At 34.5% G+C, this 23,616-nt stretch overlaps 1 protein-coding gene across 2 annotated transcripts in view; it reads right to left on the minus strand.

Annotated features, from left to right (window-relative positions):
- NGLY1 (N-glycanase 1) overlaps positions 1–23,616 on the minus strand; it is a 54,760-nt gene that overhangs the window by 2,003 nt on the left and 29,141 nt on the right. For both annotated transcript variants that reach the window (XM_008586749.1, XM_008586750.1), the window contains exons 5-10: positions 18,155–18,377; positions 15,667–15,788; positions 14,548–14,693; positions 13,075–13,185; positions 11,581–11,745; positions 7,469–7,654 (exon numbers count right to left, since the gene is read on the minus strand). In XM_008586749.1, the coding sequence (XP_008584971.1) occupies positions 7,469–7,654; positions 11,581–11,745; positions 13,075–13,185; positions 14,548–14,693; positions 15,667–15,788; positions 18,155–18,377 (953 nt within the window). The remainder of the gene's footprint in view (positions 1–7,468; positions 7,655–11,580; positions 11,746–13,074; positions 13,186–14,547; positions 14,694–15,666; positions 15,789–18,154; positions 18,378–23,616) is intronic.

Below are 23,616 nucleotides of genomic sequence, written 5' to 3' on the forward strand. Positions count from 1 at the left end.
AGGGGGCAACACTGAGGGTTGCGATTCGTTGCCGGACATGGAAAAAGACAAAAAAAAAAAAAAAAAAAAACTAATTTTTTCCCACTGAAAAGATTCTTACTTTTCATTTTGTCAGCTTTTTCCTGTAGCATCTTTTGCTCTGGAAGAAAAGTATTTGAATGCAGATACCCCAGTAAGTGCAGCTCTAAAGGACTGCATGCTAACCAAATTTTGGCAAATCCATTAAGAAGTTCAACTATTTAAAATGAACTCCAATGAATCCTGCTGAAAAGGAAGAATCCTTTTAAATGTTGCTCCTAATTTCTCTTCTTGTGTAGGTCTGGATTTTCATATAAGCTTTCCTAGAGTGAGATGGGCCATAGCTTCTAAATCAAGAAAGTACCTCAGCCACTGCTAACGAATGGTTTAAAAGGTAGTATCCATGCCCATCTAACAGAATGCACCCTGTTCCTTCATCATCAAAGCCTCTTCCACTTTAAATAAATACTGTTTAAGGCATCTAAGTTCACTGGCTGCTTTCAGCTCACCCCTCTCATAGTACCATCTACATCATCAAGGTGTTAACATGAGAACTGACATCCACAGCCTTGGTCTTTCACAGGTAACTCCATTCACCCAGGCTCAAATCCCTGACTGACTCTTCAATCATTTATCCCTTATGTCTAAATTCCCACAAAAATCTGTGTATTTCTTTGAAATAGGTCTTGAAAGAAAACCCTTTTTCTCATTTAAACTGTACTTACCACTACAGTTAGGACTTTGCACTCATCTTACTGCGACTACCTAATACTGCTCAATTCAAATGGCTCTGATCAGCTTAATGTTTTTAAAATCCCACTTTCCTCATGTCATCTGCCTGTTCTAGAACATACAGCAAGTATCAAGGTTCTCCATAATTTCACCCTGCCTTGAACTGCCAATACTCCCTTCCTAAAATATAACTTTTATTTCATGTATACTTGTTTGATCTAACCTAACCAAATAATAAGATCTCTGGGGGCACAGGTTCTGAATTCATAAAAGGGTTTAATAAATGTTAAGTATTTATTAAGTATTAAAAATATGCATATAAACGTATATTCAAGTTAGGTTTGATTCTTTTAGAAACATCTAACCCACACTCTTTAGCTCAGGGGCAAATAGTGGAAAGTACCATATAAAACACATCATCCATGAAAATATCCTTACTACATATACTATTCTATATTCTAGCCTTTACTCAACAAGAAAAAAATCAATCACTGTTAGCATTCTATGTCACCTCTCCCCCAGGGTGACAGAGATGCAAAGGATTACTCGAAGCTCATTTCTTCTGAGCAGTGAAAAGCCCCAAAGGGGTTAATTTCCACAAACCCTCAAGAGAGAAGTATTCCTCAGAAAATTAACAGTGAACTGGGGTCTTCTCTCAGTATTTATACTCCAGGCCAGAAAGTTATAGAAAAGGAACATAGGTGGTTACAAAAAGAACAGTAAGATAATTGTCATGGCAATAATCATTAGGTTTAGCTGCACCAAAGACATCTGCCCTTGGAGCCAGCAATTTTGCTGTGTTACAATTCTTTACCTACAACAGAGACTTTAGCCCAGGGAAAGTTTTTTGTCTTTCACAAGCTTAACATTTCTACGTGTAATTTTTAAAAGTTAGGCTATACCTGAAACTACAGTGCCTTGGAAGCTAGGCCCTGTGAAATACATTTGCTTTATAAATGTTAGTATCCTCCACAATTCTAGTCACCATTTATTTGACAACCTATAAGCTATTTTTCTTCCAGATTCAATATGCCTGTTAATTTGAAAGTTTTTAGAATCAGTGAGTTAGAGTCTGTATAACTGAACAATCATTCTCAAAGGAAAATGATCTTGAGCTCCTTAGACTAGATATGTACAGCCAACTGTTATTTGTAGTTGACATACCTACATGTGTGAAACTGTCAATTGCTCCACTTAAGTTCAGGGCAACTTCACTACAACATCTTCTGATGCACGCATCCTACTGCATGCTCCTCTTGCAGCTGTTTGTAAGGAAAACCCGGGGCTCAGGATTGTATCAGTGTTTCCTGGGAGTCATTAGTTTCACTTATCCTAAGCTACTGGGCATGTAGAGATTCTCCATAGCTCAATTACTCCTTCAAAGGAATGGCTAGTATAAAGCAGGTTGTCTGGGAAAGATGAGACAGGGGTTACTGGAAGTCAGTTGGAAGAAACTAAAAGACTTGGGGAAAGTAATCTTAGGAAAAAAACAGATACATTCAAATTTATGTCTCAATATGTACTTCTATGTCTTGTATATTTTCAGAGCTCAGTAGTTTCAAATGTCCCCCAAAAGTGTTGCTATAAAATATAATAGGATAAAGTTAGGTTAACTTTAAATTTCTAGCTTACTCCAAGAATTGCCTTAATTATACCATGTGGGTGGGTCAGAACTGGGGTTTTAACTGTAATAGATGGTTTATAATAGCTATCGAATACACATGAGAGAACTGCGTGTTTCAAGATTTAAAATTTTCAGTTCTAAAGGCATCAGTTTTTAAGACCCTAGAAAGTTAAAGGATAAGGTAGAATTCATGATTGAATTCTTAAATGCTTAAATATTCAAACATATTATGAGCAAATAAAAGGTCCCATGCTAAACAGTCTATGGAAATAAAACGGACACCATTTAAACTGAAAACTCATATTATCTTTTTCACACAATATATTCTGTCCATAGCATTTTAACCAACTCAAAGAATCATTTTTAGAGATGTTAGGAAGTTATAAGAATACTCATATTTATACTCAATTTGATAATCTGAAATGCACCAAAACAACAGGATTTACACAAAAATCTCCAGTTGTGGTCTTGTCTATGTTATAGTACCAACAGAACCAGTAATTATCATCTATTTAGGAGGAAAACAAATATTTTCTAAGTTCTCAAATATTTACTTGTTTAGTTTAGAGAGAAAAAAATTATAACTGTTGATTGTTCCTAACTTCCTGAGTAATCTGGTACACAAATTTTTGCCTGTTGGCTTTTAAAATTCCTAGGCTTAATCTACTAGGTGCAGTTTTACATGCTCAGTTTTGCAATTTGTGGATCTAATAAGAGTTGAATATTGCTATGCTACATTAGCAGGAGTGCTAGTAAAATCAGAAATCATGGAGTTTTTCTCCTGTAGACTAAATTCTATATAACACCCCACTTCACTCCCACCAATGACGCACCTTTACCCCTTTTTGGCATCTGTAAGCACACACAAGCATATACAACTTGTGAGTGAGAACAAGACCAGTGTGTCTATGGGTTAAGGTCTAAGCTGTGCTATTCACAATGTATACAAGTAGAACCTGTCCTTTGCATTGTGGCTGTAACCACTACTTTCAGTACTGCGAACAATTTGCATGTTGGCTTCTTTATGTATTTTACATTTTACAGAACATCTTTGCTTAAGGATTTTTTGATTACTACATGTCAGGCTGCTATGGTTTCCTAGAAGTTGGGTTTGTGTTGTACTGTTTGAAGCTTTCCTTTAGTATGCTTTAAAAATTATTATTCTGCTTAGGCTGCTAAGATTCACTCTAATGAAGTTCACCATACAGCAGACACCCTGCATTCAGTCATTCCTACAGATATCCAGCACAGCAGCTGTATTTTAGGGGATTTTAGTTCGATGCTGGTAAACTGGTATTGTTCATGAATCTTATTTTTCGTTATTCCATTTTATCACTGAAATCAAACATGAACCCACTGTCAGTTCCTACTGTATTTAAATCCTTCTGTAGTATACTTCTGATTTATTCCATTTGTAAACTCTGGAATTACCTCTGGAACATCAGTGTGATCATGTCCTTCCCCTGCCTGAACCTTTTCATGGTTTCCTACTACATAATTGCAAAGTAATCAAAATCCCTGATGCCTGACAACTGTTTACCTCTCTGGTCTCATTTCCCACTATTCTCCTCTGTATTCTCTACTAAATATACTTACTCTTCCCTGAATATATTAGATGTTTCTCACTTCAGTGCTTTTGCACTATTTCTCATGCCCCCAAACACCCTCCCCCTTCCCATCCTGTCTCATACTGAAAAACTCTCCCTCTTCTTCCTCTTTCAAAAGCCCACTCAGATATCACTATTTCTGCAAGGCCTTCTCTGACTCAGTTAGTGGCTCTTCCTTCCGTCTTCTCTCCCTCAGTATCACATACAGATCCATGGTCTTCTAGCACTTACCCCGTTAATCTAAACAGCTGGCCCACATGTGCCTGTCTCCTACACTAGTCAATGTGCATCCTGAGGCTTGCCTCTTAATTCACCATTATATCCTGAGTGCCAAGCACAACGTTTGACAAAGTGTATGTTTGCTGAGTGACTAAATGGTTTCTTGACATAATGCCATGCACAAAAAAGTGTTAAAATGATTCTAGTGACAAAGAGAGTGATAAATGGAAAAATTTCTAAGACATCCAAGAGACATTCTGAACAAAGCAGAGTATTATAGAGCTCTACATAGCCCTAGGGTGGTGAATTTATGCTACACACATTCAATCATTCTTTCTTATATTCAACCATCTTTACTAAACACTTATGTATCGAGAACTATGCTAGATATATGAATACTGACAGTACCAAAGTGAGCAGAAAAAGACAAGATCTCTCTCTATCTGAGGAACATTTACAATCCAGTGGAAGAAAGACAAATAATCTATTCTCATGTATATTTGTTTAGTAAACATCATAATGGAGAGGTAAATGGTGTAATGAATCTATATAAAGGGGGAAATGGAACCACTTAGCTGGGACGGCAGGGAGTGAGGCTTGAGCCAAGTTCTGAGAATAAGAATAAGTTAACCAAACAAAAAAGAAAGAAAAGGAGGGTCTGTGGAGAAGGTAGAAGGGCAGTGCAGTTGCAGTGCAAACAGAAAGAGGAAGCACAGTGCAAGGCCAGGCCAGAGAAGAAGGCAAGGGCTGGGCTGTTTCTTACCCTAAGAGCACTCTGCAATGATTAATGTTTTGAAAATGCTTCTCTAGCTACAGCATAGAGCACACCTTTGAAGGGATCAGGGCAGATGCAGGCAGACTAGTTAAGAAGATATTAACATCACTTTTATCAAGGTGTTATCACTTGCCTCCCAAAAAGTGTACTGGTCTTGATTTAGCTTTCTATATTCTCTTCAATTCAGAAATCACTGAAAATGTATTTGCTAAGAAGCAAAATTAAGTAAGTCTGTGTGCTCCTGGGAGGATAGCTCTGAGAGGATAGGAATCTGTTATAAAAAAATCTGAGAATAGGCTGCTTGTGTCTGTCATAATACCAGGTTGGAAATTATGGAGGAAAAGTGTGGTCTACTAGTCAACAGAGCTAGAAAATCCCTAATTGGGGGCAGGCAAATACAGAACCAGAAATACTAATTTATGGAAAATACAAATTTTAATGACAATTATTATTTCTGAGATCACTCTCTACCAGTGTAGTTAAGATTCTAGTATTTTTCTTCATTTAATACTAAATATTGTAGCTAGAAAAAGATTCTTTCAACTTTAAAAAAATGGTCACCTTCAGAAAAGTATATCAAGGCATAAACTTTTCTTGAATAGGGGTCTGTTTTCTATTTAATGGCCTTTGCATCTCATTTACATTATTTAAATCTTTCTCATACAACACATACTTTCTGGCCACAATGTTCTATTTAGAGATCTCGAAATATGTACTCCATTGCCTTTTTCCTGCTGTTTCCTTGCCTGACGAACACCTACTCGTACTTCAGCGTCCAGCTCAAGTACGAGCTGCCTGCTCTGTGGAGCTTTGCCCAACTCCCACAGCCAGAGCTAATTATTCCCACCTTGGTGTTCCCATAGCAATGTGTTGATATCCTTATTATAGCACTCTGTGTCGTGATTAAGATGGCTGTTTATGCTTCTCCTGTTAGATAGTGAGGGCACAAACAATATCTTCATCTTTTTATACATGTAGCTGAGAACAATTCCTGGTACTACAGGCATCCATTAAACGTTTGCTGATGAACAAGTGAGTGTATAAGACAAAGAAGAAATATGCCATAGAGTAGCCCTGTTTCTCAGCACATCACAATTTCTGTGACACATCATTTTTTTCCCCATCATTACTTTCTCTATTAACACTGCTGGTTAGGAAGAAATAAATGATCTTTCTTCAGTTCAGCAAGTATAGACTAGTCCTTGGATAAATAACACTTCTATCCTGTCTTCCGTTCAGAGCAATTTTTAGGCAGATGTTCATCCTCTCTCTCAACTATATAATAAATTACAGATATATACATCTTGAAATTTAAAATTTTATCTTTTAAACACTTCTTTAGCTAAAAAAAGAAAATACCAAAATTTATGGTTTTAATCATTCTATAAGTTATTTTTGGCTTAATACAGAAAGATCCCCACTTTTATTATTAGGTTATGTGACTTAAGCTGAATATTTATATGTTAAGCACTGGAACTTTGGAACAAAAAATTTGGAACAAAACTTATGACTGAAAAAAAAAAAAGAAAGTAGACACCTTATCTCTGTATGTCTTTTGTACTCTGATTAATGCCTAGTACAGTGATAGCATATAGTAGATCCTCATAAAGACTAGCAGCTGTTCATCTGTGACTCACTTTTTAAATCTATCCAATATGTCTTACAAGAGAACAACTTCCCTTCCCACTCAAATACCTTGGCAAGTTAACTTTAAAATCTCCCTAAAGTTATTAACTCCTATGAAAATCTATCAATAACACAGTCAGATCTATTGAGGTCATGTGGTTAAGTTCTGAGTTAATTTTCGGTGTATTTCTAAGAGGCCTGTTTAAAAAAAGAGGCAAAGCCTCTTACTTTTTACTGACAGCATGTGAAAATCTACAACTTCGTATACTTGAATTACTACGGTCCTAGCCTCTATCTATCTATCTATTTATTTATGACACAGAGAAGAAATAACCAATATTGCTGCTCAATCATCCACATTCTTATGAAATGAAAGCTATTTATTTATGACACAGGAAGAAATAATCAATATTGCTGCTCAATCATCCACATTCTTAAAAAATGAAAGCTTGTTAGATGGTTAACTTCTTAGGACTCTGGACTAAATCTATTATACTCCCAAACAGCCTGCACTTAGTAGGCAATCCATACATATCTGTTAAGAAATTAAATAGCAATATATTTTATACTCATATTCATGCAAAAAACAGTCATGTGGATTGGTTATACACTTGACTATTTTTCCCCATGAAAGAATTAAACTCAGCGTTTTTGATGAAAACAGATACTTCCTTGATATAAATGCAAAAATTTCTAATGAATTTTTGATTACATACTGGAAATAAAATTTTCTTTTCCAGGTTAAAGGAATACTAAAAATAATTTTGATATATCAGTTTTCATATTATGCACAACTGAAAAATGAAGCCAATCTATATTTATTTAAACAATGACAAAGGTTTTAAACAGTTTCATGCATTAAGTTACCATGTTCCAATCTGTTTCAACTTTTCTGAATATGGATTCCATTTTCCACACACCATTCTCCCATCCAGAAATGGTTTGATTACTATTTGACACTCGGACATAATGATCTTTCACGATATTATAATAAAGGTGGAGCTGTTTAGAAATCTTCTCATTTTCAGAGGGGATGAACAGGGTTTCTTTTTTCTTAAAAAGAAAGCAGAATTAGTTTTTCAGCATTATGGAAGATGTTGCAAAAAAGAACTACTATGTATAGTGAAGAGACTCACCCAATTGGAAAGAAAAAAACTGGTGCCATTGGAAAAATTTGGAAAATATTTTATAGGTTAAAAATAATCAGTATGATGCTAATATAGCAACAAAGATTACTAGAGAAAAAATAAGTTTGAGCTCTGACTTATACTTTTGTGATTTTAGTATTCAACTTGAATTCATTCATTCTTCATTTCCACTACCACAACCATTACTTACTTGGACTACTGCAATAGTCTCCTAAAGTTGACTCCCAGCTTTCAACACTTACCTTTCCATCCATTATCCATATAGCAATGAAAGTGATTTTTTAAAAAATGTAAACTGGGATGTGACTTTCCGGCTTAACTTACTTCACTACTTCTCACTGTACTTAAGCTCCAAACTCTTTATCAAGGCTATAAGATCTGTCCCCTGCCTACTTCTCCAAACAGATCTCATGTTATTCTTTCATTTCATCTCTCTGAACCACTGTATTACTTCTTTTTAGTTCTTGAAAAAGGTCCAGCTGTTCCTACCTCAGGGCCTTGATGCGTGCTGCTCCCTCTGTCTAGAATGCTATTCCTTCTACACTTCATATACTCATACTTGATTCCTTCTCATCGTTCAGGTAATAACCTAAAGCCATTCCATCAGAATGTTCTTTCCTGATACCCTAAGCTAGGAGAGTACCTGTGAGGTATAGCTTAAAACAGTCTTTGGCATGTATGAAATTACTTCAAAATTCCAGGCAATTATTACATTCTAGTCCAAAATAAATCCATGTTTGTTTTAACATAAAATAATGCCTACTTCCTAAAATTACTAAATGAATCTAAAGTTTGAAACAGATGACATATATTTCTTCTGTGTCTTTAGGTGCCACTGACACAACAGCCTCTCCTCCTTAGACATAGACATAGTAGCATTTTGGGTCAGATAATTCTTTGTAGTGGGGATTCTGTGCAGTGCATGATGTTCAGCAGTATCCTAGGCCTCTACCTACTAGGGGCCAGAGTCATGCCCTCTTCCAGTAGTGACAACCAAAATGCCTCCAGACATTGTCAAATGTCCCCTGGAAGGCAAAATCATCCATTGCTGAGAACCACTGTTCTAGTTTATGTCAACATCTTAAGATAGTATTTACTAATCAATCAGGATAAAAGCAATATTTTTTATTAAACATTGGGCACTAGGTATTAAAAAATATAAAAACTTCAAATGTACAAGAATAAATGAGCAGAATATAAAACATCTTAGAGACAGGAAGAGAAAATACTGATACATATCACTGGCAGTATTTTAAAATAGTCACATTAAATGTATGAATGAGAAGATAATTCTCTAATAGAACCTATGAATACTGCTTCCAAAAAGATAACGTTAAAAAAAGCAATTTATTATTTTTAGAAATTGATTTTACAATTATTAATTAGTATACTACTTTGCAACAAGCATTTAACAGCATTTCCCAATTCTTCTCTTCTTTATCAAAGATATTTCAAAGTGCTGAAATAAACAAAATAGAAATAAAATGTAAAAGCGTTATCTATTATTTTGTAAAGGATAACTAATTACCAAAGGGAAAATAAAAATGCATATATAGGTATGTTATATAGATATGTTATAACATAGCATGTATGCAACTGAACAAAGCAATCTGGAGTAAGAATACTAATATTTCATAGAATGTTTCTACTCTAAGATTAAAACTTTTCTTTCTAGAAATGATACCACCAATGTTTCCTTCTTTTGCCAACTGACTGAAAGATGCAGTTCCACAATTTTTTAGGATTAGCAGTTTTCTATTTACTTTTAAAACAAACATCCGTTTCTAAAGGGGAAAAATATTTCTTTTTAAATCCATGGACCTAAAATGGTCCCCAGCAATTGAAGAGTTAAGGAAAAACCATCTGGCTATATGATCCAATTCATATTTTTGAAGTTTAATCAATGTACATACCATGCATGAGGAAGCACCCATCCATAAAAGAAAAAGAAACGAAGACCTAAATAATATCCATGTTTCAAATTGAAGACAGCTGGGAATTAAATTAGCATTTTCTAACTGGCTTTACTTAGATTTATACTTGTAATTTGCACTGCATCATAAGTGACTGGAACTATTTGTTGAATTTAGATCTTGTAATTCTATAGCTTAACCAATACTTCTAACTGCCTGCTACATTTGATGGGATAAATTAAAAAGCAAACAAAATTTACTGGGGATAATTCATTCCTTTTGGTCATATTCCTTTGCTAGAGAAATGAGTTACAACAAAGGCAAATTTAGAGAAAGTAGACAAAAAACTTTAATATGTTTTGAACTATTTGATATTGACAAATGTGATGGGTTATTTCCCTTTTAATCATTTTTCATTACATATCTTCCCAGACATTTATACTAATACTTTCCAGTGATTCAACTGTAAGCTCCTTAAGGATAAGAAACACTCGACTGTGCTTAATGTGCATTACAGAAACTTGCACATTGATTTTCACCTAACTATAGAACTTCACTATAGAAATTATACTTCCACTGTTAATTATTTCACTTTGGGAGATTAACCAAATTATAATATCCTAAAGTAAGTTTGATAATATAACAGTAATCATACCAACAATAATTTCTAGCCAATGCCAGAGCAAGCATATACCAAGAAATAAACACTTTCATCAGCTGAATTACCCAAATTCTGTATCTTCCCCACTGTACATTATAAAGTTTTCATATGGGGGAAAAAAAGCAAAACAGAGTTCTCTTAAATGAATTAAAATCTCATTTTAAAAGACTGAACAGGCACTTCACAAAGGAGGATATCCAAAAGTTAAAAATACGGGCACTTAACCTTATTAGCCATCACCAAAATGCAAATTAAAATCGAAACACTTCTATATACCACCAGAACTGCTAAAACGAAAAAAGACAATACCAAGTATAGGCAAAGTTGTGAAAAAATCTCATATACTGCTGGGTAGAATATAAACTAGCACAACCACTTTGGCAAACTGTTTGGCAATAACTACTAAAGGTGAACATACTCATACTCTATTACCTAACAATCCCACTGCTAAGTATATACCCAATAGAAATGCAAAAATGTATTCACTGAAAACATGTATATAAATGTTCATAGCAGCACAATTTGTAACAGCCAAAACATAGAAACAACTCAAATAGCCAAAAACAGGGAAATGGATAAATTATTGTACACTCATACAATGGAATATTACAGAGCAACAATAAACATACCATAAACATTGTAACATGTACGAATCTCACTAACATAAAGCTATACAAAAGAAGCTATACACAAGAGTACATACTATATACCTAATCCATATATATATATATATGATTCCATTATCACATATATCATATGTACCATATATCATATATATGAGATTCCATTTATATTAAGTACAATAACAGGCAAAGTTAATAAATGATGTCAGAAGTCAGGATAATAGTTATTTTTAGGGGTGGAAAGCAGTAACTGAAAGGAACTCATGCTCTTTTCTGGGGTTGTGGTGATCTATTTCTTACTATGGTTGGTAGATACGTGGGTGCTAAATTTGTGAAATTTCATAAAACTGTACACTTACAATTTGTGTATATTTCTGATATTTTTCAGTAAAAATCATAATGTACTAAAAATTTATATAAGGTTAAAAAAACAGAAAAATCCATCTTAAAATGCTTCACTAACTCTTATATGTAATAATGTCAATTATTAGTTCTCTTCAAATGTTTGCATTTTTAAATAATTGCTCTGCAAAGTTAATTGAAAGGTCATGGACAATGCATTTTTCTATAAGTAAAGAACACAATATGGGATGCAGAAAGTAAAAAGATCATTATGCTATAATGAATTAAATACCTCTGGATCCATTTCACCTCGGGCTACTCTCCAAGCCACTGACCCAGAGATTCTTCCACCAAGTTCTCCAGGTTTAGGAGTTTTGGGAGATATAAATTCAACAAGCTCCACAATTATTCTCTGAAGAAGTTCGTTTCTTCTGTTTTCTGACAAAGATAGCTGCCTCTGTAATTAACATTTTAAAAAAAAGTTGTTTATATTAGGTCCATCTCTAAGCAAGAATATATTTAAAACATTTGCATTTTAAGAGGTCTTGAAAAAAGCAATCAATTTTAGTTTTACATGTATATTATTTGGAAAATAAAAAGGATAGTGTAAAAACCTTAATTACACAAATTTTATGTTGAGAAATAATTTAACACCTATTTCCAACTCTCCATGACCACTACTATCCTAGATTTAAATGAAGGCAGCAACTTCTATTTCTGGCTATGATGGACTAGCTTGTGTTAGAACAACTTGCTTGTAAGCAAGAAAAGCTGGGAAAACACACACATGCACACACACGCACGCACGCACACCTGTTTGAATGCAACAAAAAGCTACCAAGGTAGTCAGAACTTGAGAAGTCAAGATCCCAAGGGAAGAAACAAATTGAGGTGAAGGGAACATACTGCACCTCTTTTCCCTTCCAGGCATTTGCCAATTACTGTGGCACGAGGAGAAGAGGCTGAGAAGCAAAGCACAAAAGAGTGTCTAAAGCACTGACAAACAAAGCAGAATTTTTAGCAGAATCACAATGCTGAGGAGAAAATAAACTGGATTCCAGAATCTTCTGAGGAGAGGGACTGGAGCAAATACTCCAGGTTTTCAGGCTGGGAACTTTGAAAGGAAGTTGGAAGTAAGAGGAAATTCTAAATAGACTGAATGAAACCTCTCCTTGAATCTCAATCACTGATTAGATTAAGGTGATCTGCTCTAATCAAATTGCCTGCCAGAAGCAAAATTAGTTGTTCATTTTTTAAATTATGAAAAAACTCCAACATTTCAATAATAACAGAGGGATATAAAACAAAAACTGAACCTTCCATCTTGGACCCCTAGTTCCTCTCCTCAGGAGCAGTCATTGTTAATAATTTCCTGTGCCTTGTTTCAGAAATTTCCATTCATGGACGTGTGTGTGTGTGTGTGTGTGTGTGTGTGCGTGTGTGTGTGTGTACATTCATACATAAATATGAGGGTGTGTCATTATATTCAAGGCACAGTTACCTTGATGAATAAGACAACACGCTTTTCACGTCAGGTACTACAATCATTTGAAATTGTTTTGCTGAACTTTGAGAAGAGATGCGACAATTTAATTAAAAAAACATAATATTTAAAATGAGTCCTCAAAATTTTCAATGACCAAAAAGACATTTAACATATTAAAATATTCTTGCTTATAAAATAATCTACTGCTTTAAGAATTTTGATGGGTTAAAAATTGGCTATTCTTGATTATATAAAAAGTTTTAAATGTCCTTTCAAAAATGACAAATAGCCATCACATACCTGCTTATTAAGCCCATTAATAGTTTCTCGAAGTAATGCTTCTTTAATTTCAGTTCTTCTGGAGATCACCTCTTCATGTTTACAAGAATATCGCCAAGTGACATCAACTACCTGAAACAAATTGCAGAATATAAATATTTAACAAGATTATAACCATCAACCTTTATTTGCTAGATACCTAGAACGTATATAATTCTTAAGTGCAATTTAAAAATACTATCTTTTGTTTAAAAGTTAAAATCCTGTGGGAAAAAACTGAAGAGAGGATGTTTTTTATTCATTTGCTAACAGGTACACTTTAAGAAACACTGTGATAAAAAGATGAAATTTCCAGAACATTAGCTGTTTAAGATTTGTCTACAAAGCTAATTCCACAAAATTCAACAAATAAAAGTTTTGTCCACTTTTATTTAAATTTATATTTAACAACTGATTTTTATAAGGTGCAAAGACAATTCAATGAAGAAAGGATAATATTTTCAACAAATGGTGCTTGAACAACTCATTTCTCATATGCAAAAAAATGAACTTCAATCTACACCTCGGACCATATAAAAGAAATTAACTAAAAATGGATCACAGACCTAAACATAAAACTAAAAATACAAAATTTCTAAAAGACAACATTGGAGAAAATCATTGTGACCTTACGCTACGCAAAAATTTTTTAGATACAATATTAAAATACATGATCCATAAAAGAACGAATTGGTAAATTCTCAATTTCTCCTCTTCAAAAGTCATTAAGAGCATGAAAAGACAAGCTATATACAGGGAGAAAAATCTTTGCAAAGCATATATCTGATAAAGGACTTACATAATAATATATAAAGCACTGTCAAAACTCAACCATAAAAACCAACACCCAATTTTAAAAAATAGGCAAAGGGGACACACAGATGGCAAATAAACACATAAAAAGTTGCTCTGTATTAGGGAAGTGCAAATGAATACCACAATGAGATACCACTACATACCTACAAAAGGGCTAAAATTAAAAAGTTAGATAATAGTTAAAGTTAGCAAAGGTATGGAGAAACTGAGAACTCTTACATGCTTCTCGGGAGAATGTAAAATGGCACAATCACTTTGTAAAACAGTTTTGCAGTTTCTTAAAAAGTTATACATATACCTACCCTATTATCTAGCTATTCTACTCCTAGGCATTAAGCAAAGAGAAGAGCAAGCATACGCCCATATAAAGATTTGTATCCCCGAATGTTCACAGCAGCTTAACTTCAAATAGTAATAAACTGGAAACTATCCAAATGTCCATCAACTGGTGAATGAATAAATGAACTATGGTATATCTGCACAACAGAATGCTGACTGCAGTGATGATTTCACCAATGTATACAAATGACAAAACTTATTAAATTGTACACTTTAAATATATATAGCTTATTGTATGTCCAAAATAAAGAAAAAGTTTATTTTTCATTCTTAGAAAAAAAATTTTTTCTTATGCCCTACCTCATCTTTAGAAAATGCTATGACATAGGAAAGCTTCTTGCCCCATCCTATTTCATAAAGGAGTGGTTTGTCACAGACATCTTCACATGCATCACAGTGCAGCCACCGCTGCTGAGAAGGGGAATAGACTTCTGTCCAGACATGGTCTACTCAAGTAAGAGACAAGAGAAGAACGGAAAAGAAATAAAAGTTAACTTTATAAAACCAGAAAGACTTCCAATTACTATACAATCTCCTAAGAATTACCTAAGGTAATCTGTAATATTCTAAATTTTAGTTAGTAAAAGTGAGCATTTTGTGGCACACAAAACTCTAGAATACCTGTATTAATTTCTCTGTCTCTTTGGAATCCTTAAAAATGTTTTCAAAATAATCTCCTTTAATGCAGTTTTAGGCTTAATTAAAAATAATACGTAATGTAATTCCAAAGAAGGTAAATGTAATAAACAACAGCCTCAAAAAAAAGGTTCAGTTTGTCAATGTGAAGGAGTTAATGTCACTTCTGAAACCGCAATTTCTCTGTCTCTGAATTTTAAGACCCAGAACCAGCAGGAGGATCTCTGGTTATTTATGCTCTATATTTGATTGTAAGAGAACAATAACTATTAACTGAAGGTTTCATTTGATTCTAAAAAATAATGGTAACACAAGTAAAACTCTAAGAACAAGGAAAACTTTAACATTTACACAACATGAGTCATTTCTAAGTGAGAATAATATAAATATCATGTCTTTTACTTCATTTCTTTTGTATACTGTAATTTAAGTTTACTAAATCTTTTACAGTAATCCCTACAAAAAAGATTTCTATAGCACACTATTACACATATTCTTATCCATACAGAAACAGCATTACTATACATGCCATGGTGAACTGTTAATAAAAAAGTATTTATAACGCAAAGTACCAGGCACAGTGTTAGTAGTCTTACAAAAACCTTGTGATCCCCTCAAAAAACTTGTAAAGTTGGTATTATTACTATTTTACAGAGGGCAAATAGAAGCTCAGACTGACAAGGCCAGAAGGTAAGACAGAAAACAATGAGCTCAGACTGCAAACCCAAACCGTAAGTCTGCAAAGCTCTACTCGTAACTCTCTGCTCATACCACGTTCTGTACCTGTGTAATCCCAAACATAGCGAGCTTCAAATCCTAAAGCTCGGCAGCACAGTGTAAAACAATTGGCCCATTCACCACACCGTCCACATCTTGTTTCCAAAAGTTTCTCAGGGTTATTATATCTGGTTAAAAAAAAAAAAAATGCAGCTTTGATTCAATACCAAAATGATGATTTTTAAAGAATTTATGTTACCTCTATGTTAAACAGTAATGTTTCTTAATTTCTTATTTTTAAATATTGATTAAAGAGTCTAGAATACATGAGGAACGGTGCTAGAATCTTTTGTGAAAAATGATTAAACAGTGATAATGCCTTCAAGGTGTTTACAGTCCTAAGAGAGAAGAAATTAATACAACTAATTTTATGATATGGGAGAATGTGATACAAACTATGTAATAGGTCAAATTTGGTGTTATGGGAAAGTCACTGGAGAGGAAAGCATGTACTTGAACTAGGCTTTGAATGACATATGAGATTTAGACAGGGAGGTTCTCCAGGAAATCTGCTTAAAGCATTAGCATTACTTTAACAAGTGGTATAATAATTAGCTTATTGTATTTAAAAGGTAAACAACTTTAACAAACTACTCAATGAAGTTTTTAGCTTAGTTTAATTCAATTTTATTTAAAATGCTATTTTTCTTCCTAATAATGGTAAGTTGATTAAAATTTTATTCCTCTGAAATATTTAAAGATGCTTGCTAATTAGGAAGTTGATTTTTTTTTTTTTGTCTTTTTCCGTGTCCGGCAACGGGTCGCAACCCTCAGTGTCGCCCCCGCACCGGACCGGGACCGGCAACGGGATCGCAACCCTTGGCGCTGCTCCCGCGCCTCGCTCAGCCAGTGAGCGAGAACCGGTCTGTATGTGGGATCCGAACCCTCGGGCGGGAGCGCCGCCGCGCTTCCCAAGTGGCGCACTATCCAGTGCGCCACCGGGCCGGCCCAGGAAGTTGATTTTTGAAAGATGTTTGCAACATTCATTTCAAAAGTTACTCCAATTATAAAATTATCATAAAACTGAGAACATCAAGTTTTGCATATTGTGTTGAGAAGGATTTTGAGCTGATACAGCTAGGCAGACAAAGTGCCCCAGCTGAGCAGAGATGTCAGCCATGAGCTTGGGAGGGAAAGGAAACTGGCATGAATGAACTGGCTCTACAATGACAAGTTTGTTAAGCAGATGCTCTTGCTTAAGCTAAATGAATTTAGAACTTAGGTAATTAAATAATTGAAAAAAGTTGTATATTTACTTTAAGGAGTAATAACAGTTGAATTAGAGCATCCTATGCCTCCATCTTCTATATACACTACTGGTGCCACATCAATGACCAGATTAACCTCTAATTAATAGTGTTCATTATCCCAGCCCTTTACAGAGAACAGCTAACAGTAAAACAAGCAAATGATTAGAAAGGAAAAGAATAACACTTTGCATAAACATCTATGTTAGCCTGTGCCACTACACACTGCATTATTTACATCCAAATACCTGGAAAAGGAGTTTAAGAGGAGAGGGATTTAATTATATATTCATTTTATCTTCTAATCTTTGCAAAGTGCCTGCGCAAGTATATGCTGAATGAAGAAATTACTTACACTAATTTTAGATAATTATTGGGTATTAGATTCTGCTCATCCTATATTCTGTATATTGTAGGGCTGTTTCCAAATCAGGTATAGAACTGAGACCCTAAGCCCCCCAAATTAGGTATTTCTAAATATGGTATCTTTTCTTGCCTGATAATACAATCAAACCTTGTAAGTATTACCAATAAAGAAAATCTGACAAGAGGCTTATAAATTAAAGGACGGAAAAAGTTAATTGAAAAATTAAAATTCCTTTAGTTTAATATTTAGAGATATGAAGGTTAGGTTAGGTTGGGTGAGGGAAGTCCCTGATTAAAACACATTTCTGCCTTTTAAAGGAAAATAATATGATCAAATTATACTATACTTTTATCTTCCATATTATCTGATAATTGTTGTAAGTACAGCGCTGTATTTACTATCACAATGATCATCATCATTATTATATGTTAACAGTATTATTATTAAAGTTATCAGAAAATTAAAAATTATGAATTAGAAGAACAGTACGAGATTTACAGCATTAAACATGCTATGTCTCTATTCCAATTACATTATAGAGCAGGAGTCAACAAACTTCCTATAAAAGGACACACGGCAAATATTTTATATTTTGTAGGTCATACAGTCTGTCACCAGTATTTAATTCTGCTGTTGTAGCGTGAAAACAGTCACAGATAATAAGTAAACAAATCAGCATGGCCATATTCTAATAAAACTTTATTTAAAAAACAGGATGTGGGCTAGATTTAGCCTGCCATATAGTTTGCCAAGTTCTGTTTTAGAGGAATATATTTTTAATAATTAAAATGGAGATTTAAAAGTTCACCTAATAAAAATTCACTTCTAACCATTTCATTAAGAGATTACTCTGACTTTATTTTATTGTCCAGGTACCCACCTTGGGAATCGATTGCTGATCTGGCATGCATCACAGTAATGATCTTCTACGTTGTTTGCACCCCACTTAAGCTCATCATCATCGGGCAATAATAATTTACCTCTAGACCTAGTCTGTCCACCACATTTGCTGCATGAAATTTTATCCACCCAGTGAAAAAATTCCTTCTTAAACCAGTGCAAAAGCTCCAGCAAGAGAAAATCCTCATCTCTTAAATTAGTACCTAGAAGTTAAAAGAGAACCAAGTAAGATCTAAAGCTGACAAAACCTAAAAATATCCATACATATTTTATTCTCAAATATGGAGCTGAAATATAAGCTGATATAAGAGGTTTTCTCAAGATGCAAAAAAGAATTGTCAGTATATTGTAAACGAGGCTGAAATACAACTTGTAACTGCACATTTACTTTATTCCTAATGCATATTGTGTAACTTGACATTATGCATTAACAAGGGAGCTGAACATAATTTCTCAGGGAACTATGGTCAGTTTGGAATTGATCCTGAAGCACAACGGAGGCAGAAAAATAAATCTGATTTTGAAAAACATTTAAAAATGGCTACATGAAATTTGCTATCAGGTATATACACAAGTAAACATGAAAGAAATCACAAAATCACAGGCAGATATCACAGAATCCCAGACACTTTAAAAATCATCCAATTAGTTTTTCTATCAGTGCCTTAACTGGACAATATAATCCATCCATGGATACTCATCCCACAGCACATAAAAACAAAACCATATCTACAGTGTATTTAACAATCCTACCAAGTAAGCATGATAGATAATATTATACCCACTATTTCTCCACTATATTCAAGACTGTGGTACCTCTGGAAAGGAGGGAAAAGGAGGGGAAAAGAATCAGAGAGCTATATATAGGGGCTCTCATCTCTGTCTTTAACAGTTTACTATTAAAAAATGATAATATCACTGTATGAAGAAAATATATGGCATATATTAAGATCTAATAAAGTTTGATGTTGGCCATAGGTGTTTGATATATTACACTCTATTCCTGTGTTTATGTTTGATATATTTTAAAATAAACTATATCAGGCTGGCCTGTGGCTCTCTTGAGAGAGTGTGGTGCTGATAACACCAAGGCCACGGTTTGGATCCCTACATAGGGATGGCTGGTAAGCTCACTTGGGAGAGTGTGGTGCTGACAACAGCAAGTCAAGGGTTAAGATCCCGCTATTGGTCATCCTTTAAAAATAAATAAATAAATAAATAAATAAATAAATAAATAAATAAATAAATAAAATAAAATAAAAAAACTATAGAAGAAATAAACTACAGAGAATATAAAAAGGCCAGAAATATAATGTTCCTGGATGGGAAAACCCAGTATTTCTAAAGTTGTTAATTCTCCACAAATTAATCTGTAATTTAATGCAATCCCAATTAAAAGTATAATTTTTCATAATATTTGACAAGCTAGCTACAAAATGCTTGAGAGAAAATACCAACACAACTCTGAATAAAAATCATGAAGCAGATTTGTCTACTGCATATCAAAATACATTAAAAAATTCTAATAAGTAAAATATATTGGTGAAGAATAACAAATAGATAATGAAACAAGAGTCCTGATGCACAGATTTCCAAGTGAATACATAGTATTTAATAAAGTTAGCATTTCAAAGCAGTTCTAAGAGGATGGACTATTCAATCAATGATATTGGGATAAGTTACTATCTAAATATCAGATCCCTGCTGTACTTCATTCATTAGAAAACACATATCTATCTATCTATCTATCTAAAAGGAATACTATAAAAGTAGTAGTAGAAGTTACAGGAGAATATGTTTATGACTTTGGGTTAGGGAAAACTTCTTAAGTAAGACACAAATTATAAAATCAGTAATGGAAAAATTAAATTTTCTCATGTTAAAATGTAAAACTTTTTAATTTCTTTTTTTTTGTCCTTTTTTTTGAGACCGGCTGCACCGCGCTCAGCCAGAGAGCGCTGTGAGCGCACTGGTCATCCCTATATAGGATCCGAACCTGCGGCGGGAGCGCTGCTGCACTCCCAGCACCGCACTCTCCCAAGTGCGCCACGGGTTCGGCCCAAAACTTTTTAATTTCAAAAGATACACTAAATAAATTAACAAAGAACACTTGGAGGAAAAAAATCATTAACATGTCTAGCAAAGAAAAGATAAATACCTAGAATACTTAAAGAACTTCTATGAAGCAATGAGAACATTAAACTCATTAGAAAAATTCATAAAATCCATATAAGAAGTTCAAAAATTTCAATGAGTGGAAACAAATACTCTTAGACACTTCCAGTATAAATTGGAAGGCAATTTGTTTGGCAGGATCCATTGAAGTATAAAAGTATCACACACCCTTAACACTTTTGGTGTCTATCCCAGAGAAACATTTGTGCATGTGTACTAGGGGATATTCTTTACAAGAATCTTCACTGCAGTAGCATTCAGAATAGAGAAAAATGATAAGCAATTTCAATGTCCATTAATAGGGAACTGTATAAATAATAGTATATATGTACTGCAGAACAATATCAAGAGTTAAACAGATTTCCAAGACATACTTATAAATAAAAACCACCAAGGAACTGCATATGCATGGGATGATAAATTTTATGTAAACCCCACACAACTTAAATAGGTGTAAATACACAGTAAAAGACATGAAAGGGAACATATGATATAATAATAGCTGTTACCAATGGAAAAGGAATAGGACTGACTGGCAGGGAGAGTTTAATTATGCCTGTATTATATCAAAATTTTCCAGCAAGATTTTCATGAGTTAGTTACATCAAAAATAAACTTTTAGAAATAGAGTACTGCCGTCCTTCTCCTCAGTTGTCCCTACATGTAGCAGATAGAGTGATCTTTTAAAAAATACAAGCCAGATCATGTTACTCAAAACCCTCCAATGGGTTTTCATTTCATTCAGAATAAAATTCAGTCAAAGTCCCTACTTGTGTTCTTTCAGCTGGCCCCCTGTGGTAAGCTTAAAAATGGCCTCCCAAAAGAAAATCATGTACTAATCCCAGAAGCCTTGGAATGTAGTTAGTTTACATGGCAAAAAAAAAAAAAAAAAAAAGTCTTTTGCAGATTAGATGAAGTTATGTATCTTCAGATGTGGAGATCATTCTGTATTATTTGGATGGGCCCTAAATGCAATCTCACGTATCCTCAAAAGAGGGAAGCAGAAGGAGATTTTACACACAGAGGAGGTGATGTGAACATGGGGCAGAGAAAGATTTGAAGATGCCTTAAAGATTGGAGTGATGTGGCCACAGCCAATGATTGCCGGCAGTCACCAAAAGCTGCAAGATGCAAGGAACAGATTTTCCTCTCTGGAAGGAATGTGGCTCTGCTTGACACCTTGATTTTGCCCTGTGATACTGATTTTAGACTTCTTGCTTCCAGAACTGTGAAAGAATAATTTTTTGTTTTTTTAAGTCACCAAGTTCATGGCAATTTATTATAGCAGCTACAGTAAACTCTGACCTCAAATTGTACCTTTCTCTCTTGTTCATTCTGCTACAGCTACAATACCCTCCCTGCCATCCCTTAAACATGCTGAGCTCACTCCAACCTCACAAGGCTTCTGCAGTTTCTAGTGCCCTTTATCTGAAAGGGAAATCATTGCTTTTCAGAAACACATTCCCTGACGATCTTATACCAAACAGCATCTCTCCCAGTCACTCTATTCTGTCATCCTGACTTGTCTTCTGAAACTTATCAATACTTTACATACCTGAGTATTTGGTGTTTTTTTTTTTTTTCCTGTTTCTCCCCATGATATCAGATTCTTTGTTTTGTTCACTGCTATATCCCCAATACATAGAGCTGCACCTGCTATACAATATATAGATGCTCAGAAAATATTTTAATTAATGATAGAAGTATTGAACAAACAAGCCTCAAAATATTACTCAGAATCAATATTGTTCACCAAACAGTCATTATCAAGACAAGAAAAGAAAGGAAAAGAAGACAGCATATCTATACTTCTGTGTTAACGTCTTCTAGGTATAAATCAGGTTTCAAGTTAAATGTATAACTATCAAAGAGTAAGGCCCACATGAGGATTAGTGTTCCTCTATTAAGCAATATACTTAACTATGGCTCAGAGAAATGGAAAGTAGATTCCTGTCTATATAGGATAGGAGCTCAGAAATCTCAGAGATATTGGGGTTAAAGGGAGGTTTCACTTATTCTGTGAAGATAATAGAGTGTGAAGAGTTTATTTTCAAAATATAATTAAGACTTCCAATTTACAAATTTAGTATCTTCAAAAATACCATGTGAATATAAATAGATTTCTGGTAACTTTTTAGTGACAAAATAAAATTAACTGGTTTAGACCCTAACTCTACCCTGTGAAAACCACTGACATCAATTTACGAAAGGGAAGGAATGAGAAGAAAACAGGTAAAAACATCAGTAGAGGTAGCCTCCTCCTTAGACCCTTAAGACTCAGTATTCTGTGTCCCAGGTCTTCATATTCAATTTTGTAGATCAACACATATTTTGTTATCACTTTTCCAAAATGACAGGTTCTTCCTCTTCTAAAAAGGTGTTTTACCTGTATCTGGAACTTAATAAGACAAATCTTCAGTCTGCCAGACCACAGCCATCAAACCATGCTTCTCTGAGCAATATCGCTTCCCTTGAGGTGTCTCAGTGAGCAGGGCTACAAGGTACCCACTTCTGCTTCAAACCAGAACACTTCTCCTAGTTCATAAACCCAGGATGAAATTGTTTCTGGGCAGGAAAATGAGTGCCTATTGCACGAATGAAAGAAAATCACCAACCTGGCCAGTGAAGGCTTTATCATCTCAGTGTCAGACACCAGTTGCCACATAATCTCCATTCAACTCTTCTTCCTAATTTGTGCAATTTCAATTTTAGGGGGATGCACCAACTAAAAGATTACAGGTCCCAGCCTCCCTTGCAGCTAAGTGAGGACAAATGAATAAACTCTATGTGACTCTAAGGAAGGCTACTTCAAGAGAACAGGTTCAGATTGAAAGGTATAATCTTTTTACTTCTGTTCCCTTTCTTCTTCCTGATGTCTAGTCTGCAAATGTAATGGCTGGAGCACCAGCAGGCATTTTGGACTATGAGGTGATCTGGAGGATGGAAACCATGTATGCCAGAGCCAACAGACAGAGGCACCTAGATCTTTGATACCTCACCATTAGCCCAGATGGCCTACCTCAATAAACTCTTACATGAGAAAATAACCCCTGGGCCACTGGAGCCCATTCATTATTACTCATAGCCCAACCTAACCCTAGTCGATACACTCATTATGCCCATCATATCACTTGTTTCACTATAAGTTTAAATGTCCTTCACTTGTTACTCTTCCTCTTCCCATATCTACTGTGTTTCTATAACATTGCCATCCCATAGAACGTTCAGCAATAATGGAAATAATCCATACTTGAGTACTGTCCAATA

Source organism: Galeopterus variegatus, unplaced genomic scaffold (genome assembly GCF_000696425.1).
Source record: "Galeopterus variegatus unplaced genomic scaffold, G_variegatus-3.0.2 Scaffold4101, whole genome shotgun sequence".
Taxonomy (NCBI): Eukaryota; Metazoa; Chordata; class Mammalia; order Dermoptera; family Cynocephalidae; genus Galeopterus; species Galeopterus variegatus.